This window comes from Pleurodeles waltl, chromosome 4_2 (genome assembly GCF_031143425.1).
Source record: "Pleurodeles waltl isolate 20211129_DDA chromosome 4_2, aPleWal1.hap1.20221129, whole genome shotgun sequence".
Taxonomy (NCBI): domain Eukaryota; kingdom Metazoa; phylum Chordata; class Amphibia; order Caudata; family Salamandridae; genus Pleurodeles; species Pleurodeles waltl.
This window is the reverse complement of record NC_090443.1, coordinates 1032316954-1032335238: the sequence shown is the minus strand read 5'-3', so window position 1 is coordinate 1032335238 and position 18285 is coordinate 1032316954. Positions and strand designations below refer to the sequence as shown.

At 52.3% G+C, this 18285-nt stretch overlaps 1 protein-coding gene across 2 annotated transcripts in view; it reads right to left on the bottom strand.

Moving 5' to 3' along the window:
* POLD4 (DNA polymerase delta 4, accessory subunit) overlaps window positions 1-18285 on the bottom strand; it is a 99850-nt gene that overhangs the window by 68583 nt on the left and 12982 nt on the right. For both annotated transcript variants that reach the window (XM_069232938.1, XM_069232937.1), the window contains exon 2: window positions 17844-17958. In XM_069232938.1, the coding sequence (XP_069089039.1) occupies window positions 17844-17943 (100 nt within the window). In that variant the 5' untranslated portion in view covers window positions 17944-17958. The remainder of the gene's footprint in view (window positions 1-17843; window positions 17959-18285) is intronic.

Genomic DNA, 18285 nt, shown 5'->3' with positions numbered 1-18285 from the left:
GCCTCTTGGCGCTATCTGCTGGCTCCTATCACCAGCTGCCTCCTCCCTCCTCCCCTGTCAGGGTCCTCTGGGCGCTACCTGCTGGCTCCTATCACCAGCAGCCCTTCTCCCCTCCCCTGCCAGGGCTCTTTGGGCGTTACCTGCTGGCTCCTTCACCAGCTACCTCCTGCCCCTCCCCTGCCAGGGTCCTCTTGGCGCTATCTGCTGGCTCCTATCACCAGCTGTCTCCTCCCCTGTCAGGGTCCTCTGGGCGCTACCTGCTGTCTCCTATCACCAGCAGCCCTCCTCCACTCCTCTGCCAGGGCCCTTTGGGCACTACCTGCTAGCTCTTCTCACCAGCTGCCCTCCTCCCTTCTCAGGGTCCTCTGGGCGCGACCTGCTGGCTCCTATCACCAGCAGCCCTCCTCGCCTCCCCTGCCAGGGTTCTTTGGGTGCTACATACTGGTACCATCTGTAATCCCTTCCATTCTCCTATCACCAGCTACCCTTCCCTGCCAGGGTCATCTGGGCGCTACCTGCTGACTCCTATCACTAGCTACCCTCCCCTGCCGGGGTCCTTTGGGCGCTACCTGCTGGCTCTTATCACCAGCTGCCCTCCTCCCTCTCCCTTGTCAGGGTCCTCTGGGCGCTACCTGCTGGTTCCTATCACCAGCTGCCTCCTCCCTCCTCCCCTGTCAGGGTCCTCTGGGTGCTACCTGCTGGCTCCTATCACCAGCAGCCCCCCTTCCCCTGCCAGGGTCCTGTGGGTACTACCTGCTGGCTCTTATTGCCAGCTGCCCTTCCCCCTCTCAGGGTCCTCTGGGCGCTACCTTCTAGCTCCTATCACCAGCTACCCTTCCCTGCCAGTGTCATCTGGGTGCTACCTGCTGACTCCTATCACTAGCTACCCTCCCCTGCCGGGGTCCTTTGGGCACTACCTGCTGGCTCTTATCAACAGCTGCCCTCCTCCCTCTCCCTTGTCAGGGTCCTCTGGGCGCTACCTGCTGGCTCCTATCACCAGCTGTCGCCTCCCTCCTCCCCTGTCAGGGTCCTCTGGGTGCTACCTGCTGGCTCCTATCACCAGCAGCCCCCCCCCCTCTGCCAGGGTCCTGTGGGTGCTACCTGCTGACTCCTATCACTAGCTACCCTCCCCTGCCGGGGTCCTTTGGGCGCTACCTGCTGGCTCCTTCACCAGCTGCCTCCTCCCCCTCCCTTGGCAGGGTCCTCTTGGCGCTATCTGCTGGCTCCTATCACCATCTGCCTCCTCCCTCCTCCCCTGTCAGGGTCCTCTGGGCGCTACCTGCTGGCTCCTATCACCAGCAGCCCTCCTCCCCTCCCCTTCCAGGGTTTTTTGGGTGCTACATACTGGTACCATCTGTAATCCCTTCTATTCTCCTATCACCAGCTACCCTCTCCTGCCAGGGTCCTCTGGGTGCTACCTGCTGGCTCCTATCACCAGCTACCCTCCCCTGACAGGGTCCTCTGGGCGCTACCGGCTGGCTCTTATCACCAGCTGCCTCCTCCCCCTCCCCTGTCAGGGTCCTCTGGGCGCTACCTGCTGGCTCCTATCACCAGCTGCCCTCTTCCCCTCCCCTGCCAGGGTCCTCTGGGCGCTACCTGCTGACTCTTATCACCAGCTGCCCCCTCCCCTGTCAGGGTCCTCTGGGCGCTACCTGCTGGCTCCTATCACCAGCTGCCCTCTTCCCCTCCCCTGCCAGGGTCCTCTGGGCGCTACCTGCTGGATCCTATCACCAGCTGCCCTCCTCTCCCTCCCCTGCCAGGGTCCTCTGGGCGCTTCCTGCTGGCTCCTATCACTAGCTGCCCTCCTCCCCTCCCCTGCCAGGGTCCTCTGGGCGCTACCTACTGGCTCTTACCACGAGCTACCTCCTCCCCGTCCCCTGCCAGGGTCCTCTGGGCGCTACATACTGGCTCTTACCACCAGCTGCCCTCCCCTGTCAGGGTCCCCTGGGCGCTAACTGCTGGCTCTTATCATCAGCTGCCCTCCCCCTTCCCTGCCAGGGTCCTCTGGGTGCTAAATGCTGGCTCCTACTACCAGCTGCCTCCTCCCCTCCCCTGTTAGGGTCCTCTGTGCGCTACCTGCTGGCTCCTTCACCAGCTGCCCTCCTCCCCTCCCTTGCCAGGGTCCTCTGGGCGCTACCTGCTGGCTCTTATCATCAGCTGCCCTCCCCCCTCTCAGGGTCCTCTGGGCGCTACCTGCTAGCTCCTATCACCAGCAGCCCTTCTCCCCTCCCCTGCCAGGGCTCTTTGGGCGTTACCTGCTCATTCCTTCACCAGCTGCCTCCTCCCCCTCCCTTGGCAGGGTCCTCTTGGCGCTATCTGCTGGCTCCTATCACCAGCTGCCCTCCCCCCTCTCAGGGTCCTCTCGGCGCTACCTGCTAGCTCCTATCACCATCAGCCCTTCTCCCCTCCCAGGGCACTTTGGGCGTTACCTGCTGGCTCCTTCACCAGCTGCCTCCTCCCCCTCCCCTGCCAGGGTCCTCTTGGCGCTATCTGCTGGCTCCTATCACCAGCTGCCTCCTCCCCTGTCAGGGTCCTCTGGGCGCTACCTGCTGTCTCCTATCACCAGCAGCCCTCCTCCACTCCTCTGCCAGGGCCCTTTGGGCACTACCTGCTAGCTCTTCTCACCAGCTGCCCTACTCCCTTCTCAGGGTCCTCTGGGCACGACCTGCTGGCTCCTATCACCAGCAGCCCTCCTCCCCACCCCTGCCAGGGTTGTTTGGGTGCTACATAGTGGTTCCATCTGTAATCCCTTCCATTCTCCTATCACCAGCTACCCTTCCCTGCCAGGGTCCTCTGGGCGCTACCTGCTGACTCCTATCACTAGCTACCCTCCCCTGCCGGGGTCCTTTGGGCGCTACCTGCTGGCTCTCCTCACCAGCTGCCCTCCTCCCCCTCCCTTGGCAGGGTCCTCTTGGCGCTATCTGCTGGCTCCTATCACCAGCTGCCTCCTCCCTCCTCCCCTGTCAGGGTACTCTGGACGCTACCTGCTGGCTCCTATCACCAGCAGCCCCCCTCCCCTGCCAGGGTCCTGTGGGTGCTACCTGCTGGCTCATATCGCCAGCTGCCCTCCCCCTCTCAGGGTCCTCTGGGCGCTACCTGCTAGCTCCTATCACCAGCAGCCCTTCTCCCCTCCCCTGCCAGGGCTCTTTGGGCGTTACCTGCTGGCTCCTTCACCAGCTGCCTCCTCCCCCTCCCTTGGTAGGGTCCTCTTGCCGCTATCTGCTGGCTTGTATCACCAGCTGCCTCCTCCCTCCTCCCCTGTAAGGGTCCTCTGGGCGCTACCTGCTGGCTCCTATCACCAGCAGCCCTCCTCCCCTCCTCTGCCAGGGCCCTTTGGGCACTACCTGCTGGCTCTTCTCTCCAGCTGCCCTCCTCCCCTCTCAGGGTCCTCTGGGCGCTACCTGCTGGCTCCTATCATCAGCAGCCCTCCTCCCCTCCCCTGCCAAGGCTCTTTGGGTGCTACATACTGGTACCATCTGTAATCCCTTCCATTCTCCTATCACCAGCTACCCTCTCCTGCCAGGGTCCTCTAGGTGCTACCTGCTGGCTCCTATCACCAGCTACCCTCCCCTGGCAGGGTCCTCTGGGCACTACCTGCTGGCTCTTATCACCAGCTGCCTCCTCCCCTGTCAGGATCCTCTGGGCGCTACCTGCTGGCTCCTATCACCAGCTGCCCTCTTCCCCTCCCCTGCCAGGGTCCTCTGGGCGCTACCTGCTGGCTCCTATCACCAGCTGCCCTCCTCTCCCTACCCTGCCAGGGTCCTCTGGGCGCTTCCTGCTGGCTCCTATCACTAGCTGCCCTCCTTCCCTCCCCTTCCAGGGTCCTCTGGGCGCTACCTACTGGCTCTTACCACGAGCTACCTCCTCCCCGTCCCCTGCCAGGGTCCTCTGGGCGCTACCTACTGGCTCTTACCACCAGCTGCCCTCCCCCTCCCCTGCCAGGGTCCTCTGGGCGCTAACTGCTGGCTCTTATCATCAGCTGCCCTCCCTCTTCCCTTCCAGTGTCCTCTGGGTGCTAAATGCTGGCTCCTACTACCAGCTGCCTCCTCCCCTCCCCTGTCAGGGTCCTCTGGGCGCTACCTGCTGGCTCCTTCACCAGCTGCCTCCTCCCCTGTCAGGATCCTCTGGGCGCTACCTACTGGCTCCTATCACCAGCTGCCCTCTTCCCCTCCCCTGCCAGGGTCCTCTGGGCGCTACCTGCTGGCTCCTATCACCAGCTGCCCTCCTCTCCCTCCCCTGCCAGGGTCCTCTGGGCGCTTCCTGCTGGCTCCTATCACTAGCTGCCCTCCTTCCCTCCCCTGCCAGGGTCCTCTGGGCGCTACCTACTGGCTCTTACCACGAGCTACCTCCTCCCCGTCCCCTGCCAGGGTCCTCTGGGCGCTACCTACTGGCTCTTACCACCAGCTTCCCTCCCCCTCCCCTGCCAGGGTCCTCTGGGTGCTAACTGCTGGCTCTTATCATCAGCTGCCCTCCCCCTTCCCTGCCAGGGTCCTCTGGGTGCTAAATGCTGGCTCCTACTACCAGCTGCCTCCTCCCCTCCCCTGTCAGGGTCCTCTGGGCGCTACCTGCTGGCTCCTTCACCAGCTGCCCTCCTCCCCTCCCCTGCCAGGGTCCTATGGGCGCTATCTGGTGGCTCTTATCATCAGCTGCCCTCCCCCTTCCCTGCCAGTGTCCTCTGGGTGCTAAATGCTGGCTCCTACCACCAGCTGCGCCCTCCCACGCCCCTGCCAGGGTCCGGCTCCGGTTCCCTCCTCGGCCCCCGGGGGAGTAATGCCCTGTGCTCCGGTTGCCTCCGCTCTCTCAAGTCCCAGGCGTCTCCTGTTTCTCTGTCAGACTTTTCTCACCTTTAAAGTACCCAGTGCCCGAGGGGGGCAGAGATCTGTCACAGCCTCTCACCCCTGCCCTGCCCTCTGGCCACCCCTGGGCAGGGCCTGAGTGTTCAAATTAGGCAGTAATTAGCGCATGGTTAGCCTGACACCTGAGTGTCTGAGGGTGAGTGACAGGTGCGAACTACCGGCCCCCCATGCTCCTAAAGGGATTAGGTCCCCTCTCCCATCCTGACACAAGCTAGCCTTACCTCCAGCAGGGTAGGACACCCCCTGGCAGCGGCTCTCTGTTCCTTTACATTCTGAATACTTGCATTCATGCTTTCCTTTTCCCCTGGCTCTCAGGGCTCGACTTCAGCTGTTTTCCAGCTTTTGGTGCAGGAGTTGTTTCTTTTTGGATGACAGTGTTTACTTTTGGGAAGGGCGCCTTCTGCAATCATCGGTAACCTAGCCAGGGTGCCATAGGGCCCGGAGCAAGCAAGGAAGGTGGGCTCTTCGACTGCTGGGGCAGTAAAATACAGCAGTTCCCAGGGTTGAAAGGGCCCCGGTGCCACTGCACCTGACGCACCGAGGGTACCTACGTCCCTGCAGCCAGTTCTCTTTAAGCCGGGGCTTGGGAAGGGTTCGCTGACAGCGCGAGCTCACTGGCCAGGATTGGCTGAAGAATGTAAAGTGACTCTTTGGGCTGGAAGTTTCCAAATACTGAGCCAGGCAGAGGCCTCCAGAATCATACTGATGGAATAAACACAGGCTTCCAGTAAACCGCAGAAAATAAAATCACAGAAATGCAAACTGAAGCGGGTAGAGTCACAAAAGTGAGAAAGTCAACTTTCCTTACTTACATAATTTATTGAAATGGCAGAAGATGCTGTTTTTTGATCCCAGCTCAGATAAAGTCCAGTGGCTAATGAAGCAACTATCAGGAATATGGGTGGCTTAGTCCCTTAATGGAACCGCAGACCCTGGGCAGCTTGTCTTCAGATGCGCATGCACCGTGGCTCGCTCAACAGCGATTGGTTGGAAGTGCAGGTTCTTTTTTATACATAATGGCCCGTATTGATGGGGAATTGGCGTAGAGCAGCGCCGTAAGGCTTCCTGCCCTACGCCAATGTGAAAGGGCAGGAATGCATCGTATTTAAGAATTATGGTGCATTTCTGTCCTTTCCCCGGGTCCGGTGCACCATGGTGCAAGGGTGTCTGCATTGCATGCAGGATTGCTTTTGTGAAGGAAGGGGCACTGTCCTGCTCTAAAACAATCCAGAGAGGAGCTTTCCTGTTTCTATGTGTGCTGCAGAATGCAGTACACATGTACACAGGAAACAAACAAGAACAAATACAAATATTTCTCCTTGTTGCGCCTGCTCTGGGGAGGTGAAAGGTTTTAGCGCTGGTTTGTGTCATTAAGTAAGTCTGGGGCAGCGTCAAAATCCATGGGCGCGGGAACACCCACCGCAACATCTATTGAACGCCTTCCCGGCCCAGAGTAAGGCAACGCACCGACTTACGCTGCTTAGTCTTCTTCCATAGCTATGAGGCCATTCAAAGTGGCTTTGCGCGGTCTCATAGATATATTAGAAAGGCTTTGCCAGCGGTGCATCAGAAAAAGTGACTACGGTGGTGAAAGCCTCTTGTAAATGTGCCCCATAGTGCTTTATGCCTCAACCCTTGACACAAATAGATGGCGGGGGCTTGCACTCTTTCCTCCTGATGGTTTGATGAACGAGAGGCAGTGGGAGATTCAACTGCAGCGACTCGTGATTGGCTGGGCCTGCTGATTGATGTGGCTCATTGTTACTGACACAAAGTGGTGCTCTCGTTGAAGGCAATCCGTTTTTGTGGCAGGCTTGACCGCACAGTCGAAGTGAGGCCCAAATACCTGTCTTTGCTGCACCCACAGGAGTTGCCCATATTTTTTATATTGGGGAAGCAGCCGGTGGGTTTTTGAGAGGGGAATGTCCCCTGCACCGTAAAGGACAGGTATCCATCCCTGCCCCGAGTGCCCGATTGCACGTGAAACTGGTATCTTTTTGTTCTGGCGTCATGCTAATCTAGCCTGTGCGCTGGAGCTGTGGTCCAAAACGTGTTCTGTGACCTGGAGGGGCTCACAAGGCATGCCCTGGGTGAGTCAAGTAATGTGGTGGTCCTAGAAGCAAACCAAGATTTTGTGGCTCAGTAGTGCGATCAGACCTTTTCCTCTGTGTCAGAGGAGAGTCTACTGACCCTTCTTGTGTAAAGTTCTGCTGAACGTTGTTCTGCCCCATTATTCCCTGTTGTGAGATTAATCACCTTGCACAAAGGCTGCATCTGAGGAGCAGACAGGAAATTACATTTGAAAGATAGTCACACGAACCGGTTCTAAAACCATAAGAAGCTGATCCACAACCCCTGTCTGGAAAATGTTTATAAAAGTGAGATCCAAGCGACATACTTTATTCCAGTTTCAAGTTCTTCATGACCAAGGAAGGGAGGTCTTGACCGAGTTCTCAAAGTGGTGCTGTGTAACCCGGTTTGGTGCCTACATGACAGTCAGCCTCTGGTGGCGAGACATCACAAGAAGCCTGCACAACTTTCTGGAGAAGCTGACGGCCTGCCTAGCACCTGAAACCCTGCCTCCATGCTCAGAGAGAGAGAGTGTCCAGCCTGCAGTAGGAGAACAATGTCTTGCGGCAAAAGCCAGCCTGGCATGTGGAACACCCAGGAGTTGCTGGCTGCTCTTGGGAGTAAAGCTGCAACCAACCTGTGTTGTCAGAGGCCTCCCATTGTGGCTCCTACGGTGGACTGTGTTCAGCAATTAAGCCCGAGAAGTAATCGCGTGCTGCGTGGCACCACAGCAATGATAGAAGGACTAGTGCTGCTGCCCGACTCCAAGTGAATCCAGAGGAGGCGATGTCATTCTCACCAACGTGGAAGCCTGATATTGATTCTGAGGCCACACCTGCCAGGCAAGCCCCCCATGTGATCCCAATGCAGTGGCTATAACAGCCCACGATGAGTATTTGTGAGATCTTGGACTGAAGGGTGCATCTGTCAAGATGGGCACCTGACCACTACGACTGAGTCCCAAATGAAGCTACCACTACTGTCCCATGTCAGTGGAGTCGCCCCTGAATTTGCTGGCCAGTAAAACACCTGCCAACCGCACCTGACTGTGGGAATATGAGTAGATGACAGACCCTCACACTGAGCCAGATGTGCAGAACGTGAGTCGTATTGGGAATGTTCGCTGGTACTTATGCAATCGTGGAAATTTTGGATATGAACAGTTAAACTGAAGTACGAAAAACTGCTTTTGAGAAGAGATCGAATGAACTGCACCTGTGCAGAATCTATGCCTATACCTACTCATGAGCAGGCGTCCTACAGAAGTCCCCAGGAAAAACTTCCAAGCAGCATAGAGGGTGTAAAACAGGCCTAGAAACAGTAGCTGGAATCACAGCCTCAGAGCTGAACACCACTGAATTGTGTGGGATTACACTTTGATGTGTTATGAAAGTACTTTCTTTTTACTAAGATAAACACTGGGCTGGACAATGCATCATTGTTGTTTGACTGTTGAGTTCTGAACTCTTGCCAAGCTACTACCGCCCTAAGAAGCCTTTTACTTCTTGCCCTTGCCGCCCTGAGAGTCACGTGCTGAAAGCCCTTGTCTACCCTGTGGCCAGCCAAAGAGGGTCTGATACATATGTTATTTGAAAAAACTATCAAGTTGCCTCCCTACCATAATAAAACATCCAATCCCAAATTACACCATGCTCTTAATTGACCTGTCCAGCAACCTAGATAAATTGGGCCCTGATCTCAGGCAGTGTGCACATACTGGCCAACTCCTTGAGACGGGCCTAGAAAGCATCAAATGATTCTTTAGGTTGCTGCCTGATTCGATCTAAGGATTACTGGCACTCTCTCCTTTCTACATAATAAGTTTTTAGGTTTTCATTCACAAGTTCAGAGTGGACCCCTGTTAATACTCTGGTACATTCTATGAAGAGACTCGTGGTTACCCAGGACTGTTAATTAAGGGTACTCTTACGGAGAATGCCAGAGATTACCCATAACCTCTCCGCCATATCTGTCCTACTCTACAACTTTCCTGCATCTTCACAGGATGGAGAACTCGATGACCAATAACTGGTGCATTAACGGGTCCAAACCCCCAACTCAAAACTTGCAGATCAGTTGATGAAACTGCATGTCCTGGTTCACAAGGGCTGTCCCTCCAGCAGTGTTCAGAAGCTTGGGAGTTTAGTTTCACAGTTTCTTATCCCTCCTCCACAAATAAACAGCACAGCAAAAACATTGTTATAATCATCAGAGGAGCTCAGGGGCCACTCCCGGCTTTAACCACAAATATCTTTAATCCCATCAGAAGTTGGATCTCTGTTTCACTACTGTAATACCATCTAACTTGGCTGACGACCTAATCCGAAACCTTTCTGCAGAAAGTACAGACTGAGCCAGCCTGCTGAGGCAGACAGTTCATGAGCAGATGGCAAGGATCAATGCAGTAAAAGCCTGTTCAGTTTCTTTCTTGAAAGCCAGAGGAAAGGATGACTCCTCCCAGTAGCCACAGTGTCACCCTACACATTATTACACAAGTAAAGTGTTAGGTGTCTCCTTAAGAGGGTCCCAGAATGGAGGAAACAACCAATAAGGCAAGCACCTCTTTTACAATCTGACAATGCTTGATTGAACACAGAGAATTATGTTGCAGTAGATAAGCCCCGTGCCAAACTCCCCTGACATCACGAAGAAAGTAGCGCCTCGCCAAAGAACCCAAGAGAAGAACCCAAGTGAAATCCAACTACAAAACAGCAAAAAAATCAGAGCCAAAAGTATAGGTGACACGTCTTCTGGTCAAATTTGCCTCCCTTAAATCTGACTCAAACAGGAACTAGCATATCATGAAAGACTCATATTTCTTTCTGATTTGGGAACTTACAGTAATGTCCTCTGGACAATCCACCATCTTTAAATGGGTAATTCATTTTCCTTCAGAATCATGGCATTGGCGGAACTCGCAGAGATGAAGATCAAGTTGGCCACCCTATTTCTGAAGATGGATTCTGCGTCCGACTTCTGCCCACCTGAGGTCATACGTTCTCAGTCGTTAGGGGACCATGATCATAGAATCATCAGCACGGGCCAGGACACGCAGCTATGCAAAGGGTACGGTGCCTAGCAACACTCCGTACCCAGTGCACGCAGTCTTTCCCTAATCAAACAAAGTGTCCGTGGCACAGTTTAGACAGCAGATCATCTCGAGGCAGAGCTGAAAAAAATCATTGTGTATGTGGTCAGAAGTCACCTTTCAAGACTATGAAACTTTTGGGATGCCGAATTTTAACATGACCCCTAGTGTCTAAGTCACAGATGTAGACACTATTGTGTGCGGCAGGTATGTAGTTGTGAAGGGGTTCTGTAGACCACAGCACGTGGGGCAGGGGCCGCTGCACAGTTAAATGAAACACACAGGCGCGGACTGGTCGTATAATAAACACCAAGATAGGTTCCTGGGTTCTTTTTATTAAACTCCTTTACCCATGTGATGGCACATGGAAGGAGTTTCTTCCAGATCCCCCTTCCCATGATTAAACAAACGGGATAGCCCGCCTTGCAACATAATATCCCTCCCCAACCAAAGAAAACAAAGACAAAACACAGGGTGACAGCGTGGCGCACCTAACTCTTAAAGACACATCGAAAGAAAATGCATGTACTGGTGGTCCATCATCATTTCACTCATTACACTGTTTGTCAATTCAACACAAAATCTTTTGGTCTGGTGGAGACCGCAGGACGGGGCCCGAGGTGATATCTCAATTCTCCTTTGCATTGACCCACAGGGATATCCTCGGGATGTTTCTTCTCGGTGTCAGGGGGGGGAAGTCCTGCTCACTGGATGGTGATGATCTCTGCTCTTGCTTGGGCGCATCCACGTCCACCTGCAGTCTCTCCAACAAACCTGATGTACTTTGTGTTGTCTCATGAGGGGCATTCTCGTCCAGACCTGGATCTTCATCATGAGGTGATCGAGAATTCTTATTGGTATGGGAGCTTGAGGACTTGTAGCTCTTGAAGAAAACTATGTTTCTGGTGACTGTCTCTTCACCTCTTGGAGCAGTGACCATTGCCCCATGTTTGCCAGTGTCCTTTCCATGGAGAGGGTTGCAAAGATAGGCAAAACGTACTTTCTGGGTGCCGATCTCTGACAAGTACTGTATCGCCCACTTGCAGATGTCGGTGTTGGGCTTTTCGTTTGGTGGCCATTTTATCATTCTGTACCTTTCGCTGATGCATTGCTTTGGACACCTCACTCTGGATGGCGGAATGGAAGGTTCCTCCACATGAGGGATGGTGTCACCTATCATGCGACTAACACACAACGCACTGGGGCTGACTCTCGTGATGGTGTGCAGAGTAAGTCTGTACTCCTGCAAGAATGAATAAAGGGCACATTCCAGCTTCTGGCCATCGGGCAGTGCAATGTGAAGCACCTTGTTCACAGTTCTCATAAAATGTTCTACTTGTCCTTTTGCTTGGGGCAACCTGGGCGTGAACTTCTGGTGGCGGAACCGACTTGATTTCAGATATTCTGCAAAATTCTGGCTGGAGAAAGGAAGTCTGTTGTCAGTGCGAAGTTCACGCAAAAGACCATGGGTTGCCATTATCTTCTCCAAACGAGGGATGGTCTGGCTTGCTATTACAGACCCTAGGATCTCTACTTCTGGATATTTGAAAAAAAATCATGAATCACAACTAGCATGTGACAGCCATCATGTGGACTGCAAAAGTCTGCACTGGCTTGGTGTCAAGGGAGAGGAGTAATGGGTGTTGTGATGATGGGCACTGGTGATTAAGCAGGACTGGCTACTTGACACATTGAACATTGGCTCACTGTTGGTTCCACCCTGTTGTCAAGGCCAGGGAACCATACCTTACATCAAAGTCTAGACTTAGTTTCGACTACAACTTGATGTGTCGAACGTGCTTGGACCACTACTCGCTGCTGTAATTGTCTAGGAATCACCAGATGGGGGCCTTGCAGCAAATATCCTTTGGGAGAGATGGCCAAGTGATTGTGAACAAGGTGCAATGATAACAGGGTCTGCCCTGCCTCTGTCATGCAATGGAACAAATGTCTAGTCATGTTGGTCAATTGCCTGATGCCACCGCTGATAACACCAGCTGGAGACATTCATCTTCTTTCATAGATTCAACCATGACCTCTCCACCACCAACTTCACATATTTTTCTACTTCGTCAGCTTCTGATTCTTCACAGACAGTGCCCAGTCTTGCATGCCTAGAGAGATAGTCCATCGGATTCAGAGTCCCCTGCCGATAGACTACAGCGAACCAATAGTCACGCAAATGAAAAATCCACTTCTCAATTCTTGGGGGTAGCTTGGAGGAGGAGCCTGTGAAGAGCGGAATGAGGGGTTTGTGGTCAGTATGAACCGTGAAAGGGTGTCCATAGAGGTAGAGGTGGAAATAACAACATCCCCAATGAATTGCGATGGCCTCCTTCTCAATATGGGAATGTCGCTACACTGTGTCGTCAAAGGGTGCCTGGCATATGCCACAGGGGCCCATTTACCATTTTCTTGTCCCTGCAATAGCAAAGTCCCAAGGCCAGTGTGGCTAGTGTTTACTGACAGTTCCAATTCACGGTGTGGATCAAAGTAGGCCAGCGTGGTGTGCTCAGAGAGTGCTTGTTTGGTTGCTCGGAAGGCTTTGTCTTGGCAAGGACCCCATTCCCAGATGGCATTTGCTTTGGTCAGTTCGTGAAGTTGAGCCATGAGTGTGGTGAGATTTGGAATGAAATGGCCACAGTATGTTACCATCCCCAGAAAACTCCATACTTCTGTGACACTGGTGGGAGCTGGTTTGACCCCGCTTTCGGAAAAACGGTATCTAAAGAAACTGATTTATTTCTGGAGAAAAACACATTTTTCCTCATGGAGGGTGAGGCTGTTGTCCAAGAGGCGCTGAAATGTCGTTAACAGTTTCTCGAGGTGATCTTCTAGAGTAGGGGTGTGTACCAGAATGTCATCACTGATATTGATGACACGTGGAAGTCCTATCAGCACCCTTCGAGTGGTGTCTTGGAACACCTTGGCAGCACTGGACACTCCAAAACTGAAGCGTTTATATCTCCTCAGACCCACATGAGTGGAGAAGGTGGTGACTGGTCTCGATCTTGAAGCCAACATCAGCTGATAGTATCCTGCTCTGAGATCCACTTTGGAGAACCATTTTGAACCACTTACTTCCGCCACAATGTTGTCTACTGTGGGTGTCAGATATCTTTCCCGTAGGATTGCCATATTGCCTAGACCCATATCGACACAGATTCGGACTACTTCCGGCTGCTTTGGCTTGCCGGCTACTATTATCGGAGATACCCAAGGGGTTGGGCCCTCAACCTTTTCAATGAAGGCCACTGCTTCCAGTTTCCTGCGTTCCTCTTCAACCTTTGGGCAAAGGTGAAATGCCACCCAGTGGCATCGTAGAGCGACAGACTGGATAGACTCATCAATGTGAAGACGGATAATGCAATTTTTCACTGCAGACAAGTGCACACTAAAGGCAAAAGTGACCAGCTGGAGGCGTTTAGCGTCCTGCGACTCAGGAACATTCCTGAGCCCCTGTGGGTGACGTAGACTTTGGATCTTGTAATGTGGTTGTCATGGGTGACGTCAGTTGTGAAAACACTTCCTAAAGGCAGTGGTATTGATGAACCAAAAGCATATACGTGAATTGATGTAGCACTGGCTGATATGGAAGAGACTGGAAAATGGGTTGTACCATGATATTGATGGAGGCGCCTGTGTCAATTACGGCTGGGATTTGGTGGCCAGCAACAGCGATGGTACCTTTCGAGATGCATCGCTCTCTGTATTCTTCCAGTTGCATGACGTGAATAAAATGTACTGCACCGTCTACCTCGTCATCATCAATGTCTTCTTCTTCATCCAGGGCATCTGGCACCCCTATGGCATTTACCAGCTTGGGATTTTGTTTCTTTTGTTGGCAGTGGGCTGACAGAGCTTTTGAAAAGTAATTCAGCTTGTCGCATGATGAACACCTTTTGCCTTGCACCGGACAGGTACTGTGGTGTGGGTAGGGACCTCCACACTAGTGACAGACCTTTTGAGCCATGGTGGGCTTGGAGCGCGTTTTCTGTTTGTCCGTGCCAGGGGTGGCTACTGCGTTAACAGGTACAGTCTTTATTGGCCGTTGCAGAGCTGTCTCCATGAGTGCAGTTCATCCTTTAGAAATTTCTTTGGAGCGGCCTAGTGTGAGTATGTTGGCCATGGACATCCCCAGGACTTGAAGGATGTTTTCCCTTAATTTTACGAAGGAGGAACCTTAAATAAATTGGTCCCTGATCTCGTCCACATCAGGCATGTACTGGCCAACTCCTTGAGATGGGCGTAGAAAGCATCAAATGATTCTTTAGGTTGCTGCCTGGCCTGTTGTAGGAGCAATCGCTCGTAGTCAGGATTAGAAAGTGGCTTGAAATAAGCTGTCAGTGCTTTCAAAGTGGTATGCGTCACACCTCTGACTTCGAATTTGTGATCTTGTGTATTGCTACACCTCCTAGGTAGAGAAGCAGGGGACGTCTCGTGTCATTTTCCAGTGCCACCACAGAAAAGTAGGTTTCCAAACGATCCACCCAGTCGTTCCATTTTGCTGCTTGAGAGGATGGGGCCCATCACATACAAAAGGCTCAAGAATAGGGATGGATGCCATATATACATTATACCTGGCAGCTGAAACAACAAAAGTCCACGACAATGGCCTTTGGGGACAGTTGGGGTTCACCAGAGCTTTTCCACAGTTACGATGAGGATGGGAGTCCACCCAATGTAGGCCGTACACAGACACCCTCTGAAAATGGAACAGCCCAAAAGGGATTTCTTCCATGATTGAACAAGTGGGATAGCCCACCTCGCAACACAACAGACACCGTCAGGAAACGGGAACAATGCGCTCAAATACATACGATAAAATGATCCCCCACAAAGCTAAGCGGGCTCACCAAGGTGGCTGCTGTTCACCCGCTTAAAGGAGTAAATATTTCAAAAAGCATTCCACTCATCTGAGCAAGGCATAAAACATCTCATATTGCAAGCTGCCTGTCATTGATATCCAAATTTCATTGGCAGGGCTCGGACTTGGGGATTCCACGTCACTTTTCAGGGTCATCTATCACTTTAAGATTGAGTAACCTTGGGGTTCTGTCTCTAACCTTGTTGTCTCTTGGGTCTGCGGAAATCCAAGTTGTCCCTTGTTTTCCTGTATTTCTCACAATAAATAGGGCAAACCCCTCCCTCATAAAGAAACCTATACTTCTCCTCTTCCTTCTTTGACGTACTTTCCCTACATATGCTTCAGCCCTAACGTTAGCCCTTAGCTTGATACAACTGTACCCCTGACCCTACTAATCACCCCAAAACTTACGGCCACTCGTAACCTGCCTTATCGATTTCCCTTAACCTAATGCCCACCCTAAATCTAACCTTACACTAATCACCTAATCGTGCCATAAGAATCCACGTAAAGTATGTCAATCTTGACCCCTGACCCTCACCTAACACTGTACGTGGCCTGAGCACTGACACACGCTCTAACACTCGGGGTTCAGCCCCGCGGGCTGTGCGGGTGGGTTTTATGTACCGACGAGCACAGTCATCCTTGGTGGTCCCACCCTACACTCCGATTAACCCGACTCACCTCTACAGCGCTTGGGAAAGATAATGCTGAGTTTACACTCTGGGGATTGATGGATGCAGAAAGTTAAGGGTGTGTGTGTGTGGGTGTGTGAGAGAGAGAGAGAGAGACAGAGAGAGAAAAAGAGTGTGTTTGGTGTGTGAGAGAGAGACTGTGTTTGTGAGAGAGTGTGTGTGTGAGAGAAAGAGTGTGTGTGTGTGAGAGTGAGAGACAGAGTGTGTGTGTGAGAGAGTGTGTGTATGTGTGAGAGAGAGTGTGTGTGCGAGGTGTGAGAGAGAGAGAAAGATAGGAAGAAAGAGAGTGTATGAGAGTGTGTGTCTGTGTGTGTGAGAGAGACTATGTGAGAGTGTGTGTATGTGAGAGAGTATGTGTGTGTATGTGTGAGAGAGAGCGTGTGTGAGAGAGACAGTATGTGAGAGTGTGTGTGTATGTGTGTGTGGGAGAGAGAGTTGGTGTGTGAAAGAGAGTGTGTGAGAGAGAGAGTGTGTGTGAGAGAGAGAGGGTGTGTGCATGTGTGTGTGTGAGAGAGAGGGAGAGAGAGTGAGAGGAAGAGAGTGTGTGTGAGTGAGAAAGTGTGAGTGTATGTGTTTGAGAGAGTGTGTGTGTGAGAGAGAGTGTGTGTATGTGCGTGGGAGAGAGTGTATGTGTGAGAGAGTGTGTGTTCGAGAGAGAGAAAGAGAGTGTGTGTGTGAGAGAGAATGTGTGTGTATGTGTGAGAGAGAGTGCGTGTGTGTGAGGCAGTATGTGAGAGAGTGTGTTTATGTGTATGTGTCTGAGAGAGAGTTGGTGTGTGAAAGAAAGTGTGAGAGAGAAAGAGGGTGTGTGTGTGAGAGAGAGGGAGAGAGTGTGTGTCTGATAGAGTGAGAGAAAGAGAGTGTGTGAGTGAGAAAGTGAGAGTGTGTGTGAGTGTCTGTGTGTAAGAGAGTGTGTGTGTGAGAGAGTATGTGCGTGGGAGAGAGTGTATGTGTGAGAGAGAGTGTGTGTGAGAGAGAGAAAGAGAGAATGTGTGAGAGAGAATGTGTGTGTATGTGTGAGAGAGAGCGCGTGTGTGTCAGGCAGTTTGTGAGAGAGAGTGTGTTTATGTGTATGTGTCTGAGAGAGAGTTGGTGTGTGAAAGAGAGTGTGTGAGAGAGAGAGCGTGTGTGTGTGTGTGCCAGAGGGCGTGTGTGTGAGAGAGAGAGAGAGAGAGAGAGTGTGTGTGTGTGTGTGAGAGAGAATGTATGTGTGTAAGAGAGTGTGTGTATGTGAGTGTGAGAGTGTGTGTGTGTGGGTGTGTAATGGCTCGCACTGTGTCACATTGGGACCTCCTACAAAGCAAGAGTAAAAGCAATTTACACCTGTGTATAACCTTCTTAATCTAGTGTCTGCTTCCTAGCGAACACTGACGTAATATATGACGTCATAAAATAACTCAGTATCGAAGCGTTTAATGAGTGAGAAAGTGGCCTTAAAATGGAAATTTCACACCTTTTTGCTGCTTCGCAAACAACACAACACCCTTTCAGCTCCACAGTTTGTAGTCCTGTACAAGCGCTGCATCACCAGGGGTGGAAGAGGCCTGCTTGTGTCTCACTGCATGGATGCCCCCCCTCTCCTCAGGATGGACTCTCCCTCCACGCTCAGCAGTGCACCTGGGCGAGGCTCCAGTGGTTTCTTACAGGAGGCCCGGTTGTCAGTCTGATGGAATGAACCAAAGCCGGGTTTAGGAGACTTCCAAATGGAAACGTCAGAGGAGTGATGGGCAAGTCCGTCCAGGGCAGTGAGGGGAACCTGGCTCCAAGCGTCGGACATTTACAGAGAGAGGAACCAGAGGACAAGGCACTGAGCGCGTGGCCTGCCCTGCAGCCCCTGGAATTATACAAGTCGCAACGGCGGCATTTGCCACATAATCATCGGCTGCCACATTTGGTTCAGAATCTGGCATCTGCTGCATAATTTTCCGATTTCACCCCAAAAAATATTTCTTCCCGAAGCAGACCAAAAGCAACAAAACAAAAATACCACACCCAGTTCCTCACATTGGCAGGTGCTTTGCAAAGGTTAAAGGATAATCTTTCGGTTGCTGAATGCTGCATATGGGTACTAAACTGGTACTAATGAGGTACAACCCTGCCCAGTATCAGTAAATGTTAAAATGACAAAGTAATTAAATAATACTCTTGCAGATTCTGCTGCATAACTTGCTTTTCCATGCCGCATAATTTTGTCAACGCTGCCACATACTTTGATTCTCCGGTGCTACATAATACTACTGATCCTGCTTTAGCCACATAGTTCTTACCAGTCTCCTGAACATGCTCCTCTCGCTTCTCTCTCTTCCTGGAAGTCTCAGGCCTCTTTACTGCCTTGTAAGCGTCTGTGACAAGGTTCCTGCGACTCATGGCGCTAGCTGCTGGCTGTGGACAGAAGATAAGTTAGTCATGGGCCTGGCAACAGGACTCTTAAAGGCCACATACCCTAGAAGAGGCTCCTCAGAGGTCTCAGGCTAGGAATAGGACGCTAGGAAGTCACAGACTTTGCAAGGGAGAAGATGGAGGTTACAGACTAGAGCGGGTTGTATGACTGACCCACGCATGCCTTTACAACACAGTCGTTTCAACGCATACATCTTTACCACGCATGCCTTTACAACGCTGTCGTTTCAATGCATGCGTCTCTACCACGCATGCCTTTACAACACCGTCGTTTCAACGCCTGCGTCTCTACCACGTATGCCTTTACAG